We start from the raw sequence: 17,719 nt of genomic DNA, 5'->3' as shown, positions 1-17,719 counted from the left end.
CTTTTGAGCTCAAACTTTTCATTCAGCTCCTTTCTGTCCACAAGATAGTTTAAAATGAGGCTGAAGTTCACATCATGTAACTAACTAATTTAAAGCGCATAATTTGGTGGCATTTAGTTCATTCACAAACCTGACCATCACCACTACTCTCTCTAGTTCCAAACATTTTCATCACCCAGAGGAAAACCTGGTACCCTTTAGTAGTCATTCCCCATTTGCCCTTCCCCTCAGCCCCTGATAACACCAAATGTTTGCTGTCTCCATGGATTTACCAGTTCAGCACATTTCATATAAATGAATTATACAATCTTGGTCTTTCATGTCTGGCTTTTTTAACTTAGTGTGGTGTTGTCCAGTTACATCCATGTTGGAGATCATAGTTGTACAGAGTGGTCCTCCCTCATCTTCAGCTTCTTGCCTCTCCCTCCTCCTTCCCTTCAAGAAGGGTCTCATCAGCCCATGGCCCATGAGCTGTGTGGTTCTATAATGGGGTCTTGGATTCCCTGATATTCCCCTTCCAGTACCCTGAGCCACAAATAAACATCCTATATCTGACATTCCTGGGGCAGGTGATCCTAGCAGGTTACATATGACTCATTTATTGTCTAATCACTAGGGATCTTTTGAGAGGTGAGAATTCTCCTTCCATTTTTGCATGAAATGTTCCCTTGGTATCTGTAATTTTCTTGAAGAGATCTCTAGTCTTCCACCATTCTATTGTTTTTCTATATTTCTTTATGTTGTTCACTTAGGAAGGCTTTCTTATCTCTCCTTGCTTTACTTTGGAACTCTGCATTCAAATAGGTATACTTTTCCTTTTCTCTTTTGCCTTTAGCTTCTCTTTTGTCTTTCTTTCAGAGCTTTCTGCTTTGCCCTTTCACTCATCTCACACCCTAGCAAAGTAATGCTCCAAGCCAGGCTTCAACAGTACATGAACTGTGAACTTTCAGATGTTCAAGCTGGATTTAGAAAAGGCAGAGATACCAGAAATCAAATTACCAACATCTGTTGGATCATCAAAAAAGCAAGAGAATACCAGAAAAACATCTACTTCTACTTTACTGACTATGGCAAGCCTTTGACTGTGTAGATCACAACAAACTGTGGAAAACTCTTCAAGAGATGGAAATACTGGACCACCTTACCTTCTTCCTGAGAAATCAGTATGAAGGTCAAGAAGCAACATTAGAACTGAACATGGAACAACTGACTGGTTCTAAACTGGAAAAGGAGTATGTCAAGGCTGTAAATTATCACCCTGCTTCTTTAACTTATATAATGCAAAGTACATCATGCAAAATGCCGGGCTGGATGAAGCACAAGCTGGAATCAAGATTGCCAGGAGAGATATCAATAACCTCAGATATGCAGATAACACCACCCTTTTGGCAGAAAGCGAACAGGAACTAAAGAGCCTCTTGATGAAAGTGAAAGAGAAGAGTGAAAAAACTGGCTTAAAATTCAACATTCACAAAACTAACATCATGGCATCTGGTTCCATTACTTTATGGCAAATAGATGGGGAAACAATGGAAACAGTGACAGACTTTATTTTCTTGGGCTCCAAAATCACTGCAGATGGTGACTGTAGCCATGAAATTAAAAGATGCTTGCTCCTTGGAAGAAAAACTATGACTAACCTAGACAGCATATTAAGAAGCAGAAACATTACTTTGCCAACAAATGTCCATCTACTCAAAGCTATGGTTTTTCCAGTAGTCATGTATGGATGTGAGAGTTGGACTATAAAGAAAGCTGAGCACCGAAGAATTGATGCTTTTGAACTGTGGTGTTGGAGAAGACTCTTGAGAGTCCCTTGGACAGCACTGAGATCCAACCAGTCCATCCTAAAGGAAATCAGTCCTGAATATTCATTGGAAGGACAAATGCTGAAGCTGAAGCTCCAATACTTTGGCCACCTGATACCAAGAGCCAACTCATTGGAAAAGACCCTAATTCTGGGAAAGATTGAAGGCAGCAGGAGAAGGGGACAACAGAGAATGAGATGGTTGGATGGCATCACTGACTCAATGGATGTGAGTTTGAATAAGCTCCAGGAGTTGGTGATGGACAGGGAGGCCTAACGTGCTGCAGTCCATGGGGTCATAAAGAGCTGGACACAACTGAGCTACTGAACTGAATTCTCCTTCCCCTCAATGCCTGTTGCTTGAGGGAAAACATACTGTCTTGTTCAACACTCTACTCTCAGTACCTGGAGCAGTATGTGGCAGGTGACAGATGTCTAAAATATTTGCCGAAGGGACTTCCTTGTTGGTCCAGTGATTAACTCCAAGCTTCCACTGCAGGGGCACGGGTTTCTACCCTAGTTGGGAAAGATTCCACATGTCACACAATGGGGCAAAATAAAATGATAAGATAAAATAAAATAAAACACTTGCTGTGAAATGAATGAATGAATCATCTCAGACCACATGGAGTTAGGTCTCCCATCAGACCCCACCTCCTCCTCCACACCACACTCTCCGCAGATGTGCAAACAAACCTCAAGCCCCAGCGGGCACTGGAAGCCCATTTCTGCTGGCCAGCTAACCTCAGTCCCTCATGATGCACTGCCACTCACTGACAAAACTGTCTGAGAGCTGCCCTTGTGGTGCCAACACTCTAAACACAGCCTCCACAAGTTCCTGGAGTTGACACCACTCTTCTTCCTTGGGAGACATGCTCTCTGTTCAAGGGAACTGCCCACCAAGACAATTCCAACCCACAAGGGCTTATCAGAAGCTGCTTGGGATCCACTGAGATGATAAACATCGTGGCCTCTGCAGTACCTGGTCCTTTGGACTCCCTCTTGTCTCTGGAGAGTTAGCAGGAGCTCTGCCAAGCAAGGATCTTGACACACCTATTCCACCCATAGGGCAAAATAACAAACAACAAAGTAAGCTACCTTTAAGAGGGACAGCTTGATCAAAGGCAGGCCCAGACCGTGGCTCTCTCCGCCATCCTGTTCTTCATTCTCTTCATTGGCCTCCTGCTCCTCTGGGGCCGCCCTGCTTCCCGGGGCCACCTCCCTCCTGGACCCTGGCCTCTGCCCTTCCTGGGGAATGTCTTGCAAATGGACCAGAAGGGCCTCCTCAAGTCTTTCCAGGCGGTGAGATGGAAAGGGCAAAGGGGGTGGAATAATTAAAGAAGGGATTGGCTACCCACTCCAGTATTCTTGTCTGGAGATTTCCATGGACAGAGGAGCCTAGCTGGCTACTCCCTGAGAACACAAAGAGTTGGACACAACAGAGTGACTAACACTTTCGTTTTATATATAATATATATAAATAATTTTATATTTATATTATATTATATTTTATATAATATATATATATTAATCCAAATTCCCCAATTTATCACATTCCCTTTCCCCACTAAGTAACTGTAAGTTTGTTTTCTATATCTGTAATTCAATTTCTGTTTTGTAAACAGGTCCATTTGTACCATTATTTTAAAGATTCAATGTATATGTGACACCATATATTAGTTTTTCTGTCTGACTTACTTTACTCAGGATGACAATTTCGAGGTCCACCTCTGTTGCTGAAAATGACATTACTTCATTGTTTTTTATGGCTGAGTAATTTACCACTGTATGTATGTACCACATCTTTTTTACCCACTCCTCTATCTATGGGCATTTAGGTTGCTTCCATGTCCTGGAAGCTATTGAAGACAGTGCTGCAGTAAAGACTGGGGAGCATATATCTTTTTGACTTATGGTTTTCTTTGGATATATGCCCAAGAGTGGGATTCCTGGGTCATAAGGCAACTATATTTTTAGTTTTCGGAAGAACATTCATACTGTTCCCCATACTGGCTCAACCAATTTACATTCTTACCAACAGTGTAGGAGGGTTCCCTTTGGAGAGAGACATTCGAATAGACGTGAGACTTTGAGCTGTGACACCGTGTGGGTTGAGAGGGAGAGATTCTATAGCTTGGATGTAGGGAGTCTCTGTAATTCTTTTTCTTTTTTTCATTTTAAAAAATTTATTTATTTTAATTGGAGGGTAATTACTTTACAATGTTGTAATGGTTTTTGCCATACATTGACATGAATCAGCCATGGGTGTATATGTGTTCCCTATCATGAACCCCCTCCCATCTCCCTCCCATCCCATCCCTCTGGGTCATCCCAGTGAGCACCCTGTCTGTTTTGCATATGATAATATACACGTTTCAGTGCTATTCTCTCAGATCATCCAAGCCTCGCCTTCTCCCACAGAGTCCAAAAGACTGATGTATACATCTGTGTCTCTTTTGCTGTCTCACATATAGGGTTATCGTTACCATCTTCCTAAATTCCATATATATGTGTTAATATACTATATTGGTGTTTTTCTTTCTGACTTACTTCACTGTGTATAATAGGCTCCAGTTTCATCTACCTCATTCGAACTGATTCAAATGCATTCCTTTTAATAGCTGAGTAATATTCTGTGGTGTATATGTACCACAGCTTTCTTATCCATTCATCTGCCGATGGACATCTAGGTTGCTTCTATGTCTTGGCTATTATAAACAGTGCTGTGATGAACATCAGGGTACATGTGTCTCTTTCAAGTCTGGTTTCCTCGCTGTGTATGCCCAGCAGTGGCATTGCTGGGTCATATGGCAGTTCTATTTCCAGTTTTTTAAGGAACCACCACGCTGTTCTCCATAGTTGCTGTACTAGTTTCCATTCCCACCAACAGTGTAAGAGGGTTCCCTTATCTCCACACCCTCTCTAGCATTTATTGTTTGTAGATTTTTGGATAGCAGCCATTCTGAGTGGTGTGAGATGGTACCTCATTGTGGTTTGGATTTTCATTTCTCTGATAATGAGTGATGTTGAGCATCTTTCCATGTGCTTGTTAGCCATTTGTATGTCTTCTTTGGAGAAATGTCTGTTTAGTTCTTTGGCCCATTTTTTGATCGGGTTGTTTATTTTTATGGAATTGAGCTGCATGGGCTGCTTGTATATTTTTGAGATTAATTCTTTGTCAATTGCTTCGTTTGCTATTATTTTCTCCCATTCTGAAGGCTGTCTTTTCATCTTGCTTATAGTTTCCTTCGTAGTGCAAAAGCTTTTAAGTTTAATTAGGTCCCATCTGTTTATTTTTGCTTTTATTTCCGTTACTCTGGGAGGTGGGTCATAGAGGACCCTGCTGTGATTTATGTCAGGGAGTGTTTTGCCTGTGTTTTCCTCTAGGAGTTTTATAGTTTTTGGTCTTACGTTTAGATCTTTAATCCATTTTGAGTTTATTTTTGTGTATGGTGTTAGAAAGTGTTCTAGTTTCATTCTTTTACAAGTGGTTGACCAGTTTTCCCAGCACCACTTGTTAAAGAGATTGTCTTTTCTCCATTGTATATTCTTGCCTCCTTTGTCAAAAATAAGGTGTCCATAGGTGCATGGATTTATCTCTGGGCTTTCTATTTTGTTCCATTGATCTATATTTGTGTCTTTGTGCCAGTACCATACTGTCTTGATGATTGTAGCTTTGTAGTATAGGTTGATTCCTCCAGTTCCATTCTTCTTTCTCAGGATTGCTTTGGCTATTCAAGGTTTTTTGTATTTCCATACAAATTGTGAAATTATTTGTTCTAGTTCTGTGAAAAATACCATTGGTAGCTTGATAGGGATTGCATTGAATCTATAGATTGCTTTGGGTAGTATACTCATTTTCACTATATTGATTCTTCCAATCCATGGACATGGTGTATTTCTCCATCTATTTGTGTCCTCTTTGATTTCTTTCATCAATGTTTCATAGTTTTCTATATATAGGTCTTTTGTTTCTTTAGGTAGATATATTCCTAAGTATTTTATTCTTTTCATTGCAATGGTGAATGAAATTGTTTCCTTAATTTCTCTTTCTGTTTTCTCATTGTTAGCATATAGGAATGCAGGGGTTTCTGTGTGTTAATTTTATATCCTGCAATTTTACTATATTCACTGATTAGCTCTAGTAATTTTCTGGTGGAGTCTTCGGGGTTTTCTATGTAAAGGATCATGTCATCTGCAAACAGTGAGAGTTTTACTTCTTCTTTTCCAATCTGGATTCCTTTTACTTCTTTTTCTTCTCTGATTGCTGTGGCCAAAACTTCCAAAACTATGTTGAATAGTAGTGGTGAGAGTGGGCACCCTCTTCTTGTTCCTGACTTTAGGGGAAATGCTTTCAATTTTTCACCATTGAGGATAATGTTTGCTGTGGGTTTGTCATATATAGCTTTTATTATGTTGAGGTATGTTCCTTCTATTCCTGCTTTCTGGAGGTTTTTTTTTTTTTAATCATAAATGGATGTTGAGTTTTGTCAAAGGCATTCTCTACATCTATTGAGACAGTCATATGGTTTTTATCTTTCAATTTGTCAATGTGGTATATTACATTGATTGATTTGCAGATATTAAAGAATCCTTGCATCCCTGGGATAAAGCCCACTTGGTCATGATGTATGATCTTTTTAATATGTTGTTGGATTCTGTTTGCTAGAATTTTGTTAAGGATTTTTGCATCTATGTTCATCAGTGATATTGCCTGTAGTTTTCTTTTTTTGTGGCATCTTTATCTGGTTTTGGTATTAGGGTGATGGTGGCCTCATAGAATGAGTTTGGAAGTTTACCTTCCTCTGCAATTTTCTGGAAGGGTTTAAGTAGGATAGGTGTTAGCTCTTCTCTAAATTTTTGGTAGAATTCAGTTGTGAAGCTGTCTGGTCCTGGGCTTTTTTTTGCTGGAAGATTTCTGATTACAGTTTCAATTTCTGTACTTGTGATGGATTTGTTAAGATTTTCTATTTCTTCCTGGTTCAGTTTTGGAAAGTTAATACTTTTCTTAGAATTTTTCCATTTCTTCCAAGTTGTCCATTTTATTGGCATATAGTTGCTGATAGTCGTCTCTTATGATTCTTTGTATTTCTATGTTGTCTGTTGTGATCTCTCCATTTTCATTTCTAGTTTTGTTGATTTGATTCTTCTCCATTTGTTTCTTGATGAGTCTGGCTAATGGTTTGTCAATTTTATTTATCTTCTCAAAGAACAGTTTTTAGCTTTGTTGATTTTTGCTATGGTCTCTATTGTTTCTTTTGCATTTATTTCTGCCCTAATTTTTAAGATTTCTTTCCTTCTACTAACACTGGGGTTCTTCATTTCTTCCTTTTCTAGTTGCTTTAGGTGTAGAGTTAGGTTATTTATTTGACTTTCTTCTTGTTTCTTGAGGTAAGCCTGTATTGCTATGAACCTTCTCCTGAGCACTGCTTTTACAGTGTCCCATAGATTTTGGGTTGTTGTGTTTTCATTTTCATTCATTTCTATGCATATTTTGATTTCTTTTTTTATTTCTTCTGTGATTTGTTGGTTATTCAGAAGCATGTTGTTCAGCCTCCATATGTTGGAATTTTTAATAGTTTTTTTCCTGTAATTGACATCTAATCTTACTGCATTGTGTTCAGAAAAGATTCTTGGAATTATTTCATTTTTTAAAAATTTACCAAGGCTAGATTTATGGCCCAGGATGTGATCTATCTTGGAGAAGGTTCTGTGTGCACTTGAGAAAAAGGTGAAATTCATTGTTCTGGGGTGAAATGTCCTATAGATATCAATTAGATCTAACTGGTCCATTGTATCATTTAAAGTTTGTGTTTTCTTGTTAATTTTCTGTTTAGTTGATCTATCCATAAATGTGAGTGGGGTATCAAAGTCTCCCACTATTATTGTGTTATTGTCAATTTCCCCTTTCATACTTCTTAGCATTTGCCTTACATATTGTGGTGCTCTTATGTTGGGTGCATATATAATTATAATTGTTATATCTTCTTCTTGGATTGATACTTTGATCATTATGTAGTGTCTTTCTTTGTCTCTTTTCACAGCCTTTATTTTAAAGTCTATTTTATCTGATATGAGTATTGCTACTTCTTTTGGTCTCCATTTGCATGAAATATCTTTTTCCAGCCCTTCACTTTCAGCCTGTATGTGTCCCTTGTTTTGAGGTGGGTCTCTTGTAGACAACATATATAGGGGTCTTGTTTTTGTATCCATTCAGCCAGTCTTTGTCTTTTGGTTGAGGCATTCAACCCACTTACATATAAGGTAATTATTGATAAGTATGATCCCATTGCCATTTACTTTATTGCTTGGGTTCAAGTTTATACATCCTTTCTGTGTTTCCTGTCTAGAGAATAACCTTTAGCATTTGTTGAAAAGCTAGTTTGGTGGTGCTGAATTCTCTGAGCTTTTGCTTGTCTGTAAAGCTTTTGATTTCTCCTTCATATTTGAATGAGATCCTTACTGGGTACAGTAACCTGGGTTGTATGTTTTTCTCTTTCATCACTTTAAGTATGTCCTGCCATTCCCTTCTGGCCTGAAGAGTTTCTATTGAAAGATCAGCTGTTATCCTTATGGGAATCCACATGTGTGTTATTTGTTGTTTTTCCATCACTGCTTTTAATATTTGTTCTTTGTGTTTGATCTTTGTTAATTTGATTAATATGTGTTTATCCTGTTTGGGATTCTCTGGGTTTCTTGGGCTTGGGTGACTGTTTCCTTCTCCATTTTAGGGAAGTTTTCAACTATTATCTCCTCAAGTATTTTCTCATGGCCTTTCTTTTTGTCTTCTTCTTCTGGGACACCTATGATTCAAATATTGGGGCATTTAGCATTGTCTCAGAGGTCTCTGAGGTTGTCCTCATTTCTTTTAATTCTTTTTTCTTTTTTCCTCTCTGCTTCATTTATTTCTACCATTCTATCTTCTGCCTCACTTATCCTATCTTCTGCCTCCATTATTCTACTGTTGGTTCCCTCCAGAGTGTTTTTGATCTCATTTATTGCATTATTCATTGTTGATTGACTCTCTTTTATTTCTTCTAGGTCCTTGTTAAACATTTCTAGCATCTTCTTAATCCTTGTCTCTAGGCTATTTATCTGTAACTCCATTTTGTTTTCAAGATTTTGGATCATTTTTACTATCATTATTCTGAATTCTTTTTCAGGTAGACTCCCTTTCTTCTCCTCTTTTGTTTTGTTTGGTGGGCATTTATCATGTTCCTTTACCTGGTGAATATTTCTCTGCCTTTTCATCTTGTTTAGACTGCTGTGTTTGGGGTGGCCTTTCTGTATTCTGGCAGTTTGTCGTTCCTCTTTATTGTGGAGATTCCTCCCTCTGATGGGGTTGGACGAGTGGCTTGTCAAGGTTTCCTGGTTAGGGAAGCTTGTGTTGGTGTTCTGGTGGGTGGAGCTGGATTTCTTCTCTCTGGAGTGCAATCAAGTGTCTAGTAGTGAGTTTTGAGATGTTTATGGGTTTGGTGTGACTTTGGGCAGCCTGTATATTGAAGCTCAGGGCTATGTTCCTGCGTTGCTGGAGAATTTGCATGGTATGTCTTGCTCTGGGACTTGTTGGCTCTCAGGTGGTGTTTGGTTCAGTGTAGGTATGGAGGCTTTTGGATGAGCTCTTAGCGATTAATGTTCCCTGAGTCAGGAGTTCTCTGGTGTTCTCAGGTTTTAGGCTTAAGCCTCCTGCCTCTGGCTTTTCAGTCTTATTCTTACAGTAGCTTCAAGACTTCTCCATCCATATAGCACTGATGATAAAACATCTAGGTTAATGGTGAAAAGATTCTCCACAGTAAGGGACACCTAGAGAGGTTCACAGACTTACATCAAGAAGAGAAGAGGGAGGAGGGAGATAGAGGTGACCAGGAGGAGAAGAGGGGAATGAAAAGGGGAGAGAGCAATCTAGCTAGTAATCAATTTCCTATGTGCTCTCCACAATCTGGAACCCTCAGAGAGGTTCACAGAGTTACATAGAGAAAAGAGGGAGGAAGGAGATAGAGGTAACCAGGAGGAGAAGAGGGGGAATCAAAAGGAGAGAGACAGATCTAAGCAGTAATCAGTTCCCTAAGTGTTCTCCACATCCCGGAACACACAAAGAGATTCACAGATTTGGGTAGAGAAGAGAAGGGGGAGGGAGGAGAGAGAGGTGACCTGGGGGAGAAAAAGAGAGTCAAAAGGGGGGGAGAGTAATAGAGGACTTAAAAAAATTTTTTTTAATTTTAAATTTTTTTTTAAAAAATTTTAATGATAATAGTAATATATCTAGGAATTTCTCTGGAGTTGTTGCGGGCAGTGTGGGGTCAGTTCAGTTTCAGATAGTTTCTTGCTTCAGCTTATTCTTCTCAAGATCTATAGGCCCCTTCCAATGTAGTCGGTGCTAACTACAGGGCTTTAATCTGTTGCACCTGTCACTTCCAAAGCAGTTCCCTCTGTTTATTTTGGCTTCTTCTGTTTGCAGGTCTCTTCAGTGTCTAATTTCCACCCTGACACAAGGGGGTGAAGGTGGTCACTTATTTAGGCTCACTTGTTCAATCGTGCTTTGGGGAGGGAGGAACACTGCAAACAAATATCACTGGCATGTGTGGGGAGTGCTCGCAGTATCTCAGCCACACTGGGTTTGCCCCCACACATGGCATGTGTGCTTTCCCAGTCTACGCTGCTCAGGCTCCAGGTTGCTCTGCAGGGGAACTGTCTAAAGTGGGCCCTGGGTTGTGTGCACTTCCCAGGTCTAAGCCACTCAGGTTCAGGTTCTCAGGTATTCCACAAAGGCACAGACTCGATTGGGCTTGCGTTTTGTGCCTTTCCTAAGTCCTAGCAGCTCAAGGACCATGTGCTTGGAGAGTGCACTCTCCCCAGGTAGTGGGTGTGTCTTATTGCCTCCCCTGTCCCAGCCACTTGGTTTCCTGGGTACACAGCAGGCGCGCCGTCTCAGGTATACCGTGTGTCTCTTCTGGGGAGCTGATCTCTGGCTGCGACCCTCCCGGTGGATGTCAGCTGTCCAGAATCCCAGGAAGTCTTGGTTAGCACCTGGGAACCTGCTTGCAGTTTGGTAGAGGATGCCATTTCTGGGGCTGAGATTGCCCCTTTCCAGCTCTGGCTGCCACCTGCCTGCCTCCCTGCCTCCGGCAGGGGATGGGCCAGTCCACAGCTGGCTAGCTCTCCTCTGGTATTAGCTTAGTCCTTTGTTCTGTGAGGGGGCTCTGCAGTGCCTTAGGTTAGGACTTTTTGCGGGATAGTTCTCTTTCTCTCTCTCTCTCTTTTTTCCCCTCACACTCTCTCTGGCTATCCTGCAGTTTGGGTTGCTACCTCACATTGGCTCCCTCAGATTGCCCTCAGGACATTCAGACCTGGTCCTTACCCTAAGCAATGCAGCCCGTGCCTCCGTGTTCAGCCTCTGCTTGCTGGTGGCGAGCATCTGGGCTACTTCTCTGTGGGGAGTTGCCATTAGGCATGTAATCTGTGGGTTTTATTTATTTATTTATTTTTCCTCCTGGTTATGTCGCCTTCTGAGATTCCAAAACTCCCCACAGACCCGCCAGTGAGAGGGTTTCCTGGTGCTTGGAAACCTCTTTTAAGACTCCCTTCCTGGGATGGGTCTCCATCCCTAACTCTTTTGTCTTTCTATCTTTTATATTTTGTCCTACCTCCTATTGAAGACAATGGACACCTTTCTTGGTGCCTGATGTCTTCTGCCAGCGTTCAGAAGTTGTTTTGTGAAATTTTCTCAGTGTTCAAATGTTCTTTCGATGAATTTGTCAGGGAGAAAGTGGTCTCCCTCTCCTATTCCTCCACCATCTTAGGACCATGCCCTCTGTAATTCTTAAAAGCAAAGCTGGGAGGGCTCAGGGTAAAGTCAACAGAGGCGGATGCTTTGGGTCAGGTGATATATGTGAGGTTCAGAGGAAACCATAGAGTTCCAGTCTTTGCTCTTCCCTGATGGGGCTGTAGCCTGCAGGGTAGGCTAGCTGGGAGGTGTGATCCAGGGGTGAGGTGGAGATCCTTTTCTTGAGTCAGAGAGTGAGACCTGGACTCTGCCCCCACAGCTGCGGGAGAAATATGGGGATGTCTTTACCGTCTCTCTGGGGTCTCGGCCAGCTGTCATCCTGTGGGGGTACGAAGCAACGAAGGAGGCTCTGGTGGATCAGGCTGAAGCGTTCTCTGGCCGAGGGTGCATCACCATCATTGACTCTCTCTTCCAGGAACCAGGTGAGTGAGGGGATAGGGGTGAGGATTAGGGAGAGGAGGGACTATCCCATGTGCCTTCAAAACCTTCTCTCCACTCCCCACCATCAGGTCTGGGTCTTGTCAGTGGGAAGTCATGGAAGGTTCTACGGCGATTCTCTGTGACCACCATGAAGGACTTTGGGATGAGGGAGCGGAGTATTGAGGAATGAATCAAGGAGGAGGCTCAGTCTCTGGTGGAGGAGCTTCGGAAATCCCAGGGTGAGTGCAGACTGGGTGGAGGTGGGGATGAGATGGGGTGAGAGAGAGGGAGAGGGCATGTGACTGATAAAGAGAGATCCAGAGACAACGACAGAGAGAGGCAGAAATAGGTTCAGATAAACAGAGGAGAAGGAGATAGAGACAGAAAAAGAGAAAGAGAATGAGGAAAAACAGAGAGAGACAGAGACTAGCAAAGAGAGAGGGAGAGGCAGAGAAGGTAGACAGAGCACAGAGAGCATAGACAGAGAGAAAGACAGCAAAAGCAGGATGGAGAGATATGGAGAAGGTGACACAATAAATCTAGGAACAGAAACTGCAAGGAAAAGTGAAAGCAAAAAGTAAAGGGAGTAGGGAATTAAAGTCAGGGGAACACAGAATGTCAATGAGGTTAAGGAGAGGGGCTACAAAGATGTGGCAAGAGAACAGAGAAGAAGGAGTGAGTCTGAAAGAAAGAGTGAGTGGAGTTAATGAAAAGACCAGAGAAAGTCCAGAGAAAGTCAGCCCAAGACATAGACCAAGAAAAGCAACAAAAGACTCAGAGGTGAAGACTTTCAGAAAGAAAATCTTAGATACCCAATGAAAGCCCAGTCAGCCAAGGGAAAGACAAAGAAACTAATCAAAGGAGCTAGGATGAGATGGCACCAGCCAGGATGAGATGGCACCAGTCAGGTCAGAGCCAACCAGAAGGACTGTGCAGGGGACCCCTCCCCCCAGGACAGATCTCTCTCCTCAGGGGCCTACCTGGATCCTCATTTCCTTTTTAACTCCATCAGTGCCAACATAATCTGCTCCATTGTCTTTGGTGAGTGCTTTAATTATCAGGACCCTAGACTATTACAGCTGCTACATTTACTTAATGAAATCTTAATCATTCTCTCCTCCTTCTATACCCAGGTGAGTCATCAACTGCATAGTGGGCCAGCAATTAGGGTGGTGGACCCCAGAAAGAGATCAGATACTTTTTCTGTCCTGAACACTAAACACAGAAGATTTAATGGCCCTCCCAGGTGAGGCCGTCCGTCAGTTTGGGGGTCTAAATCAGGCCTTGGACAGGACGGGCTTCGAGAGAAGGAACCTCAGTAGATGTGAGAGTGACTGGGGCTGGGTGCAGAGGTCCAGGCACCACTGTTTGTGTGTGTGTTTGTGTGAGTATGTGTGTGTGTGTGAGTGCATGCACACTCAGTTGGGAGGCACACCCTCCAAGTCCACGGGGTGAACGATGCCCTTTAGATGTTGCTACGTGTGCAGCTCAAAGCATCAACACTCACAGAACCAGCCCAGTGAATACAATGGGTTCTGTGCCTTGTTGGCTGCCCTGTAGGTGTTTGAAATCTTCCCGGGCATCTTGAAACACTTTCCTGGCAAACACATCCGCTTGTACAGCATGATTGAAGACATGAAAGCTTTTATCACTGAGAACGTGGAGAGGCACCAGAAGATGCTGGATCCCAGTGGCCCTAAGGACTTCATTGATTCCTTCCTGCTTCGCATGGACAAGGCAAGACCTGCCCCGGATATGCATTGGGGATGGGAATCAGAGTGATGGAAACTGTACTGACATTGAACTAATATCTTTCGGTGCGATGTATGTGTTCTTTAAACGTTGAAGTAGTTCCTTAAGGATTAGCAAGAAAGCCAAGATCCATAATCCCCCACCATTTTTCCCTATGCCTCTCCAAGCCTTCCTCCAAACAGCCTTTAAAGAGCTGGTAACTAAGCAGTTAACATGTGTCCAGTAAGCTTTCTCTGAGACACAGCTCACTCCTTCCCCCAGTTGTGACAGTCAAGACTGTTCTGATTGGTCAAGCTCCATGTATATTCAGATTGATAAAGACCAATGTCTGTTCTGATTGGTGCAGGCCAATGTCTGTTCTGATTGGTCTGGCAAGAGCCATACCAGTTGTTAAATATGGACAAGGCAAGGGCTGCCCTGGGGGAGCCAGAAAGAGACTGATGGACACACTACTGTCATTGAGCTAGCCTCTTTGTGTGGGATGTACGTGTTCTTTAAATGTTGAAATACTTCCCTAAGGATTAGAAAGCAGTCCATGGTCCAATCCCTCCCCTCTATTCCTTCCTAATCCTCTCCAAGCCTTCCTTCTGGAATGCTTTTAAAGAGATTAAGACCAAGGAGTTAACATGTGACCCAGTAAGCTTACTCTGAGATGGATCTCACTCCTTCCTCCAATTCTGAGAGGCACAGAACTGAGTCTGTTCTGATTAGTCAGAAGCCCACATCTGTTCTAACTGATTGAGACCAATGTCTGTTCTGGCAAGTGCCTCAGTTCAGTTCAGTTCAGTCGCTCAGTCACGTCCGACTCTTTGTGACCCCATGAATCGCAGCACACCAGGCCTCCCTGTCCATCACCAACTCCCGGAGTTCACTCAGACTCATGTCCATCGAGTCAGTGATGCCATCCAGCCATCCCATCCTCTGTCGTCCCCTTCTCCTCCTGCCCCCAATCCCTCCCACATCAAAGTCTTTTCCAATGAGTTAACTCTTTGCATGAAGTGGCCAAAGTACTAGAGTTTCAGCTTTAGTATCATTCCTTCCGAAGAAATCCCAGGGTTGATCTCCTTCAGAATGGACTCGTTGGATCTCCTTGCAGTCCAAGGGACTCTCAAGAGTCTCCTCCAACACCACAGTTCAAAAGCGTCAACTCTTCAGCGCTCAGCCTTCTTCACAGTCCAACTCTCACATCCATACATGACCACAGGAAAAACCATAGCCTTGACTAAACGGACCTTAGTCAGCAAAGTAATGTGCCTACTAGTTGTTAAATATATTCAGCAATATCCCTGGAATGTAAACTGCAAAGGCCAATCAAGAGTGCAATGACACCCCAGGACAGAGAAAATCAACAACAGCAATGACATCAAGAAATTAACCTCTAATTTTCATTGAGCTTATCATACATTATCAAAATAACTCCATGAGGACGTGCTAAGGCACAAAGAGATTATATTCCTTGCCCAAATACACACAGCTGGTAAATGTTAGGGCCAGAATTTGAAATCCAGACACTTTCACTCTGGAGCTCACCCTTTTGGTACCTTGTTGTTGGAGAATACTCTTGAGAGTCCCTTGGACTGCAAGGAGATCCAACCAGTCCATTCTGAAGGAGACCGGCCCTGGGATTTCTTTGGAAGGAATGATGCTTAAGCTGAACTCCAGTACTTTGGCCACCTCATGCAAAGAGTTGACTCATTGGGAAAGACTCTGATGCTGGGAGGGATTGGAGGCAGGAGGAGAAGGGGACGACAGAGGATGAGATGGCTGGATGGCATCACTGACTCGATGGATGTGAGTCTGAGTGAACTCCGGGAGTTGGTGATGGACAGGGAGGCCTGGTGTGCTGAGATTCATGGGGTCACAACGAGTCGGACACGACTGAGTGACTGAACTGAACTGAACTGAACTGGCCTTGATTAGAGAAAAAAAGGTTCAAGAAAAAGAAGAGGAACATGGTGTTGGTAGGGAGATAAGAAGACTCAGAAATGGGGGAATTTCTGCAGGGGGAAATGTTAAGAATCACCCATCTCCATCTCTAGGAGCGCTCAGATCCTGAGAGTGAGTTTCACCAGGAGCATCTCGTTAACACGGTGCTCTCACTGTTCTTTGCTGGTACAGAGACCTCCAGCTCCACACTCTGCTTTGGGTTTCTACTCCTTCTTAAGAACCCTGGTGTCTTAGGTGAGCTGGGCTTATAGGAGGTGAGGGCGGGGGAGGAATGAGTGTCTCTAAGGCCATGCTGGGAGGCTGATAGGCTGAGACAGATAACTTCTGTCCTGAGCGATCTGGGGGAAAACAAAAAAAATCACCCCTAGAGGGCTTCCCTGGTAGCTCAGCTGGTAAAGAATCCTCCTGCAATGGGGGAGACCTGGGTTGGATCCCTGCATTGGGAAGATTCCCCTGGAGGAGGGCATCGCAACCCACTTCAATATTCTTGCCTGGAGAATCCCCATGGACAGAGGAGTCAGGTGGGCTATAGTCCATGGGACTGCAAGGAATCATATGTGACTGAGCAACTAAGCACAGCACACAGGCATTTGTAACTTGTAATAAAAGTTTGCTAGGGACAAAGCTCTTTGAAGTTGACAAAGTACTTTAGGATTTATTTTACAAAGAATTTTTCATGCAGGCAAGCACCCTCTGGTGTAGAAGGTGTTTGTACTTATGAAGTGTTTTGCAATCTGCCCTGAGTGATGATAAGGTGTCTTCTGGTTTTCAAAGAATGCTCCTGACGTAAAGCATTACCTTTTGCAGTGCATTTTTCTGTCTACTAAAGTACAGGATTCTTGCCAACTACTCTTTGAGGTGGACTAAGAACTTGACTTTTTAGTATATATTGCCAAATTACAACTAATTAAAAAGCACCTTCACTGGTTCTCATGTTGATGTCTGCAGATCAGACTTGGAGAAACTCTCACCTCATCAAACTCCATTGTTTCATAAGAATGAATTTAAGGCCAGCCTGAGGGAATGACTTATCTAAAATCACATAGCAAGTGAGTGAGACAAAAGGAGATGACACCAGTTTCAGCTACAATTAATTTTTAGTTGGAAAAGCAAAAAGCACCATTAAGTGTTGAATGAATTTCCACCCACCTGTCCTTACCCAACTTACCCCCTATCATAACTCATAACTAGAGTAAAAATAACAGATAAGACTTCTTCACAAACAAGTTTCTAACTTTCTTTTTTGATGCTCTCATTGAGAGGAACGATAACCCAACATCTTAGAAAAGAATTTATAAGACCCTTTCATCAGTCTGCAGGTCATTTTCAGGTCACTTGGTTGAGTCCACTGTTATGGGCATTTGTTGACATACCCTCCTCCCACTTGAACTGTTCTCAGAGAAAGTCCAGGCAGAAATCGACAGAGTGATTGGTGCACACCGTCTCCCAGCTCTGGAAGATCGGGCAAAAATGCCTTATACAGATGCTGTCATCCACGAGATTCAGAGATTCAGTGACCTAGTCCCTGTTGGTGTCCCCCACTCTGTCATCAAGGACACTCACTTCCAAGGATATTACCTCCCTAAGGTGAGACCAGCAGGGTCACAAATCTTGATTATAGGTGCTGTCCGCCTCCAATCCTATGGTTCATATCTGGTTGTTGGACTATGATAAGAATTTTCATTTCCAGATTTCTATGGAAGAGAAGAGATTTTACAAATATACTGAAGTCTTCTTTCTTTTGTTCAGTCATATTTATTACCTTTACAAGATATTAGGTTTGCTGGAGAAAATAGAATATATTTTTGAAGCTCGTTATACAGTAACGAGTTGGTTTTTAAAAATCTTTTAAAATCATTTCTTCTTAATGTTTATATGAATCCATGTGTTTATATATATCCATACACACAACAATTGGCTCATACTGTGAGAGTCAGTTTGCAACTGAGTGACCTTGTCTTTTTATGCATCTAACACAATTTGCAATTTGTGTGTGTGTATGTATGTGA

At 42.5% G+C, this 17,719-nt stretch overlaps 1 protein-coding gene across 1 annotated transcript in view; it reads left to right on the top strand.

The window, feature by feature from the left end:
• The first annotated feature begins 2,761 nt into the window (after positions 1-2,761).
• The window catches only part of LOC138419540 (cytochrome P450 2B4-like), a 31,122-nt gene continuing 16,164 nt past the window's right edge, over positions 2,762-17,719 (top strand). The window contains 8 exon segments of the mRNA XM_069552417.1: positions 2,762-2,785; positions 2,936-3,109; positions 11,851-12,013; positions 12,101-12,250; positions 12,984-13,144; positions 13,572-13,748; positions 15,803-15,944; positions 17,110-17,297. Of these exon segments, the coding sequence (XP_069408518.1) occupies positions 2,762-2,785; positions 2,936-3,109; positions 11,851-12,013; positions 12,101-12,250; positions 12,984-13,144; positions 13,572-13,748; positions 15,803-15,944; positions 17,110-17,297 (1,179 nt within the window).

Source organism: Ovis canadensis, chromosome 14 (assembly GCF_042477335.2).
Source record: "Ovis canadensis isolate MfBH-ARS-UI-01 breed Bighorn chromosome 14, ARS-UI_OviCan_v2, whole genome shotgun sequence".
NCBI classification, from domain to species: Eukaryota; Metazoa; Chordata; class Mammalia; order Artiodactyla; family Bovidae; genus Ovis; species Ovis canadensis.
The sequence above is the reverse complement of the archived record's forward strand: the minus strand, read 5'-3'. Positions and strand labels throughout refer to the sequence as shown.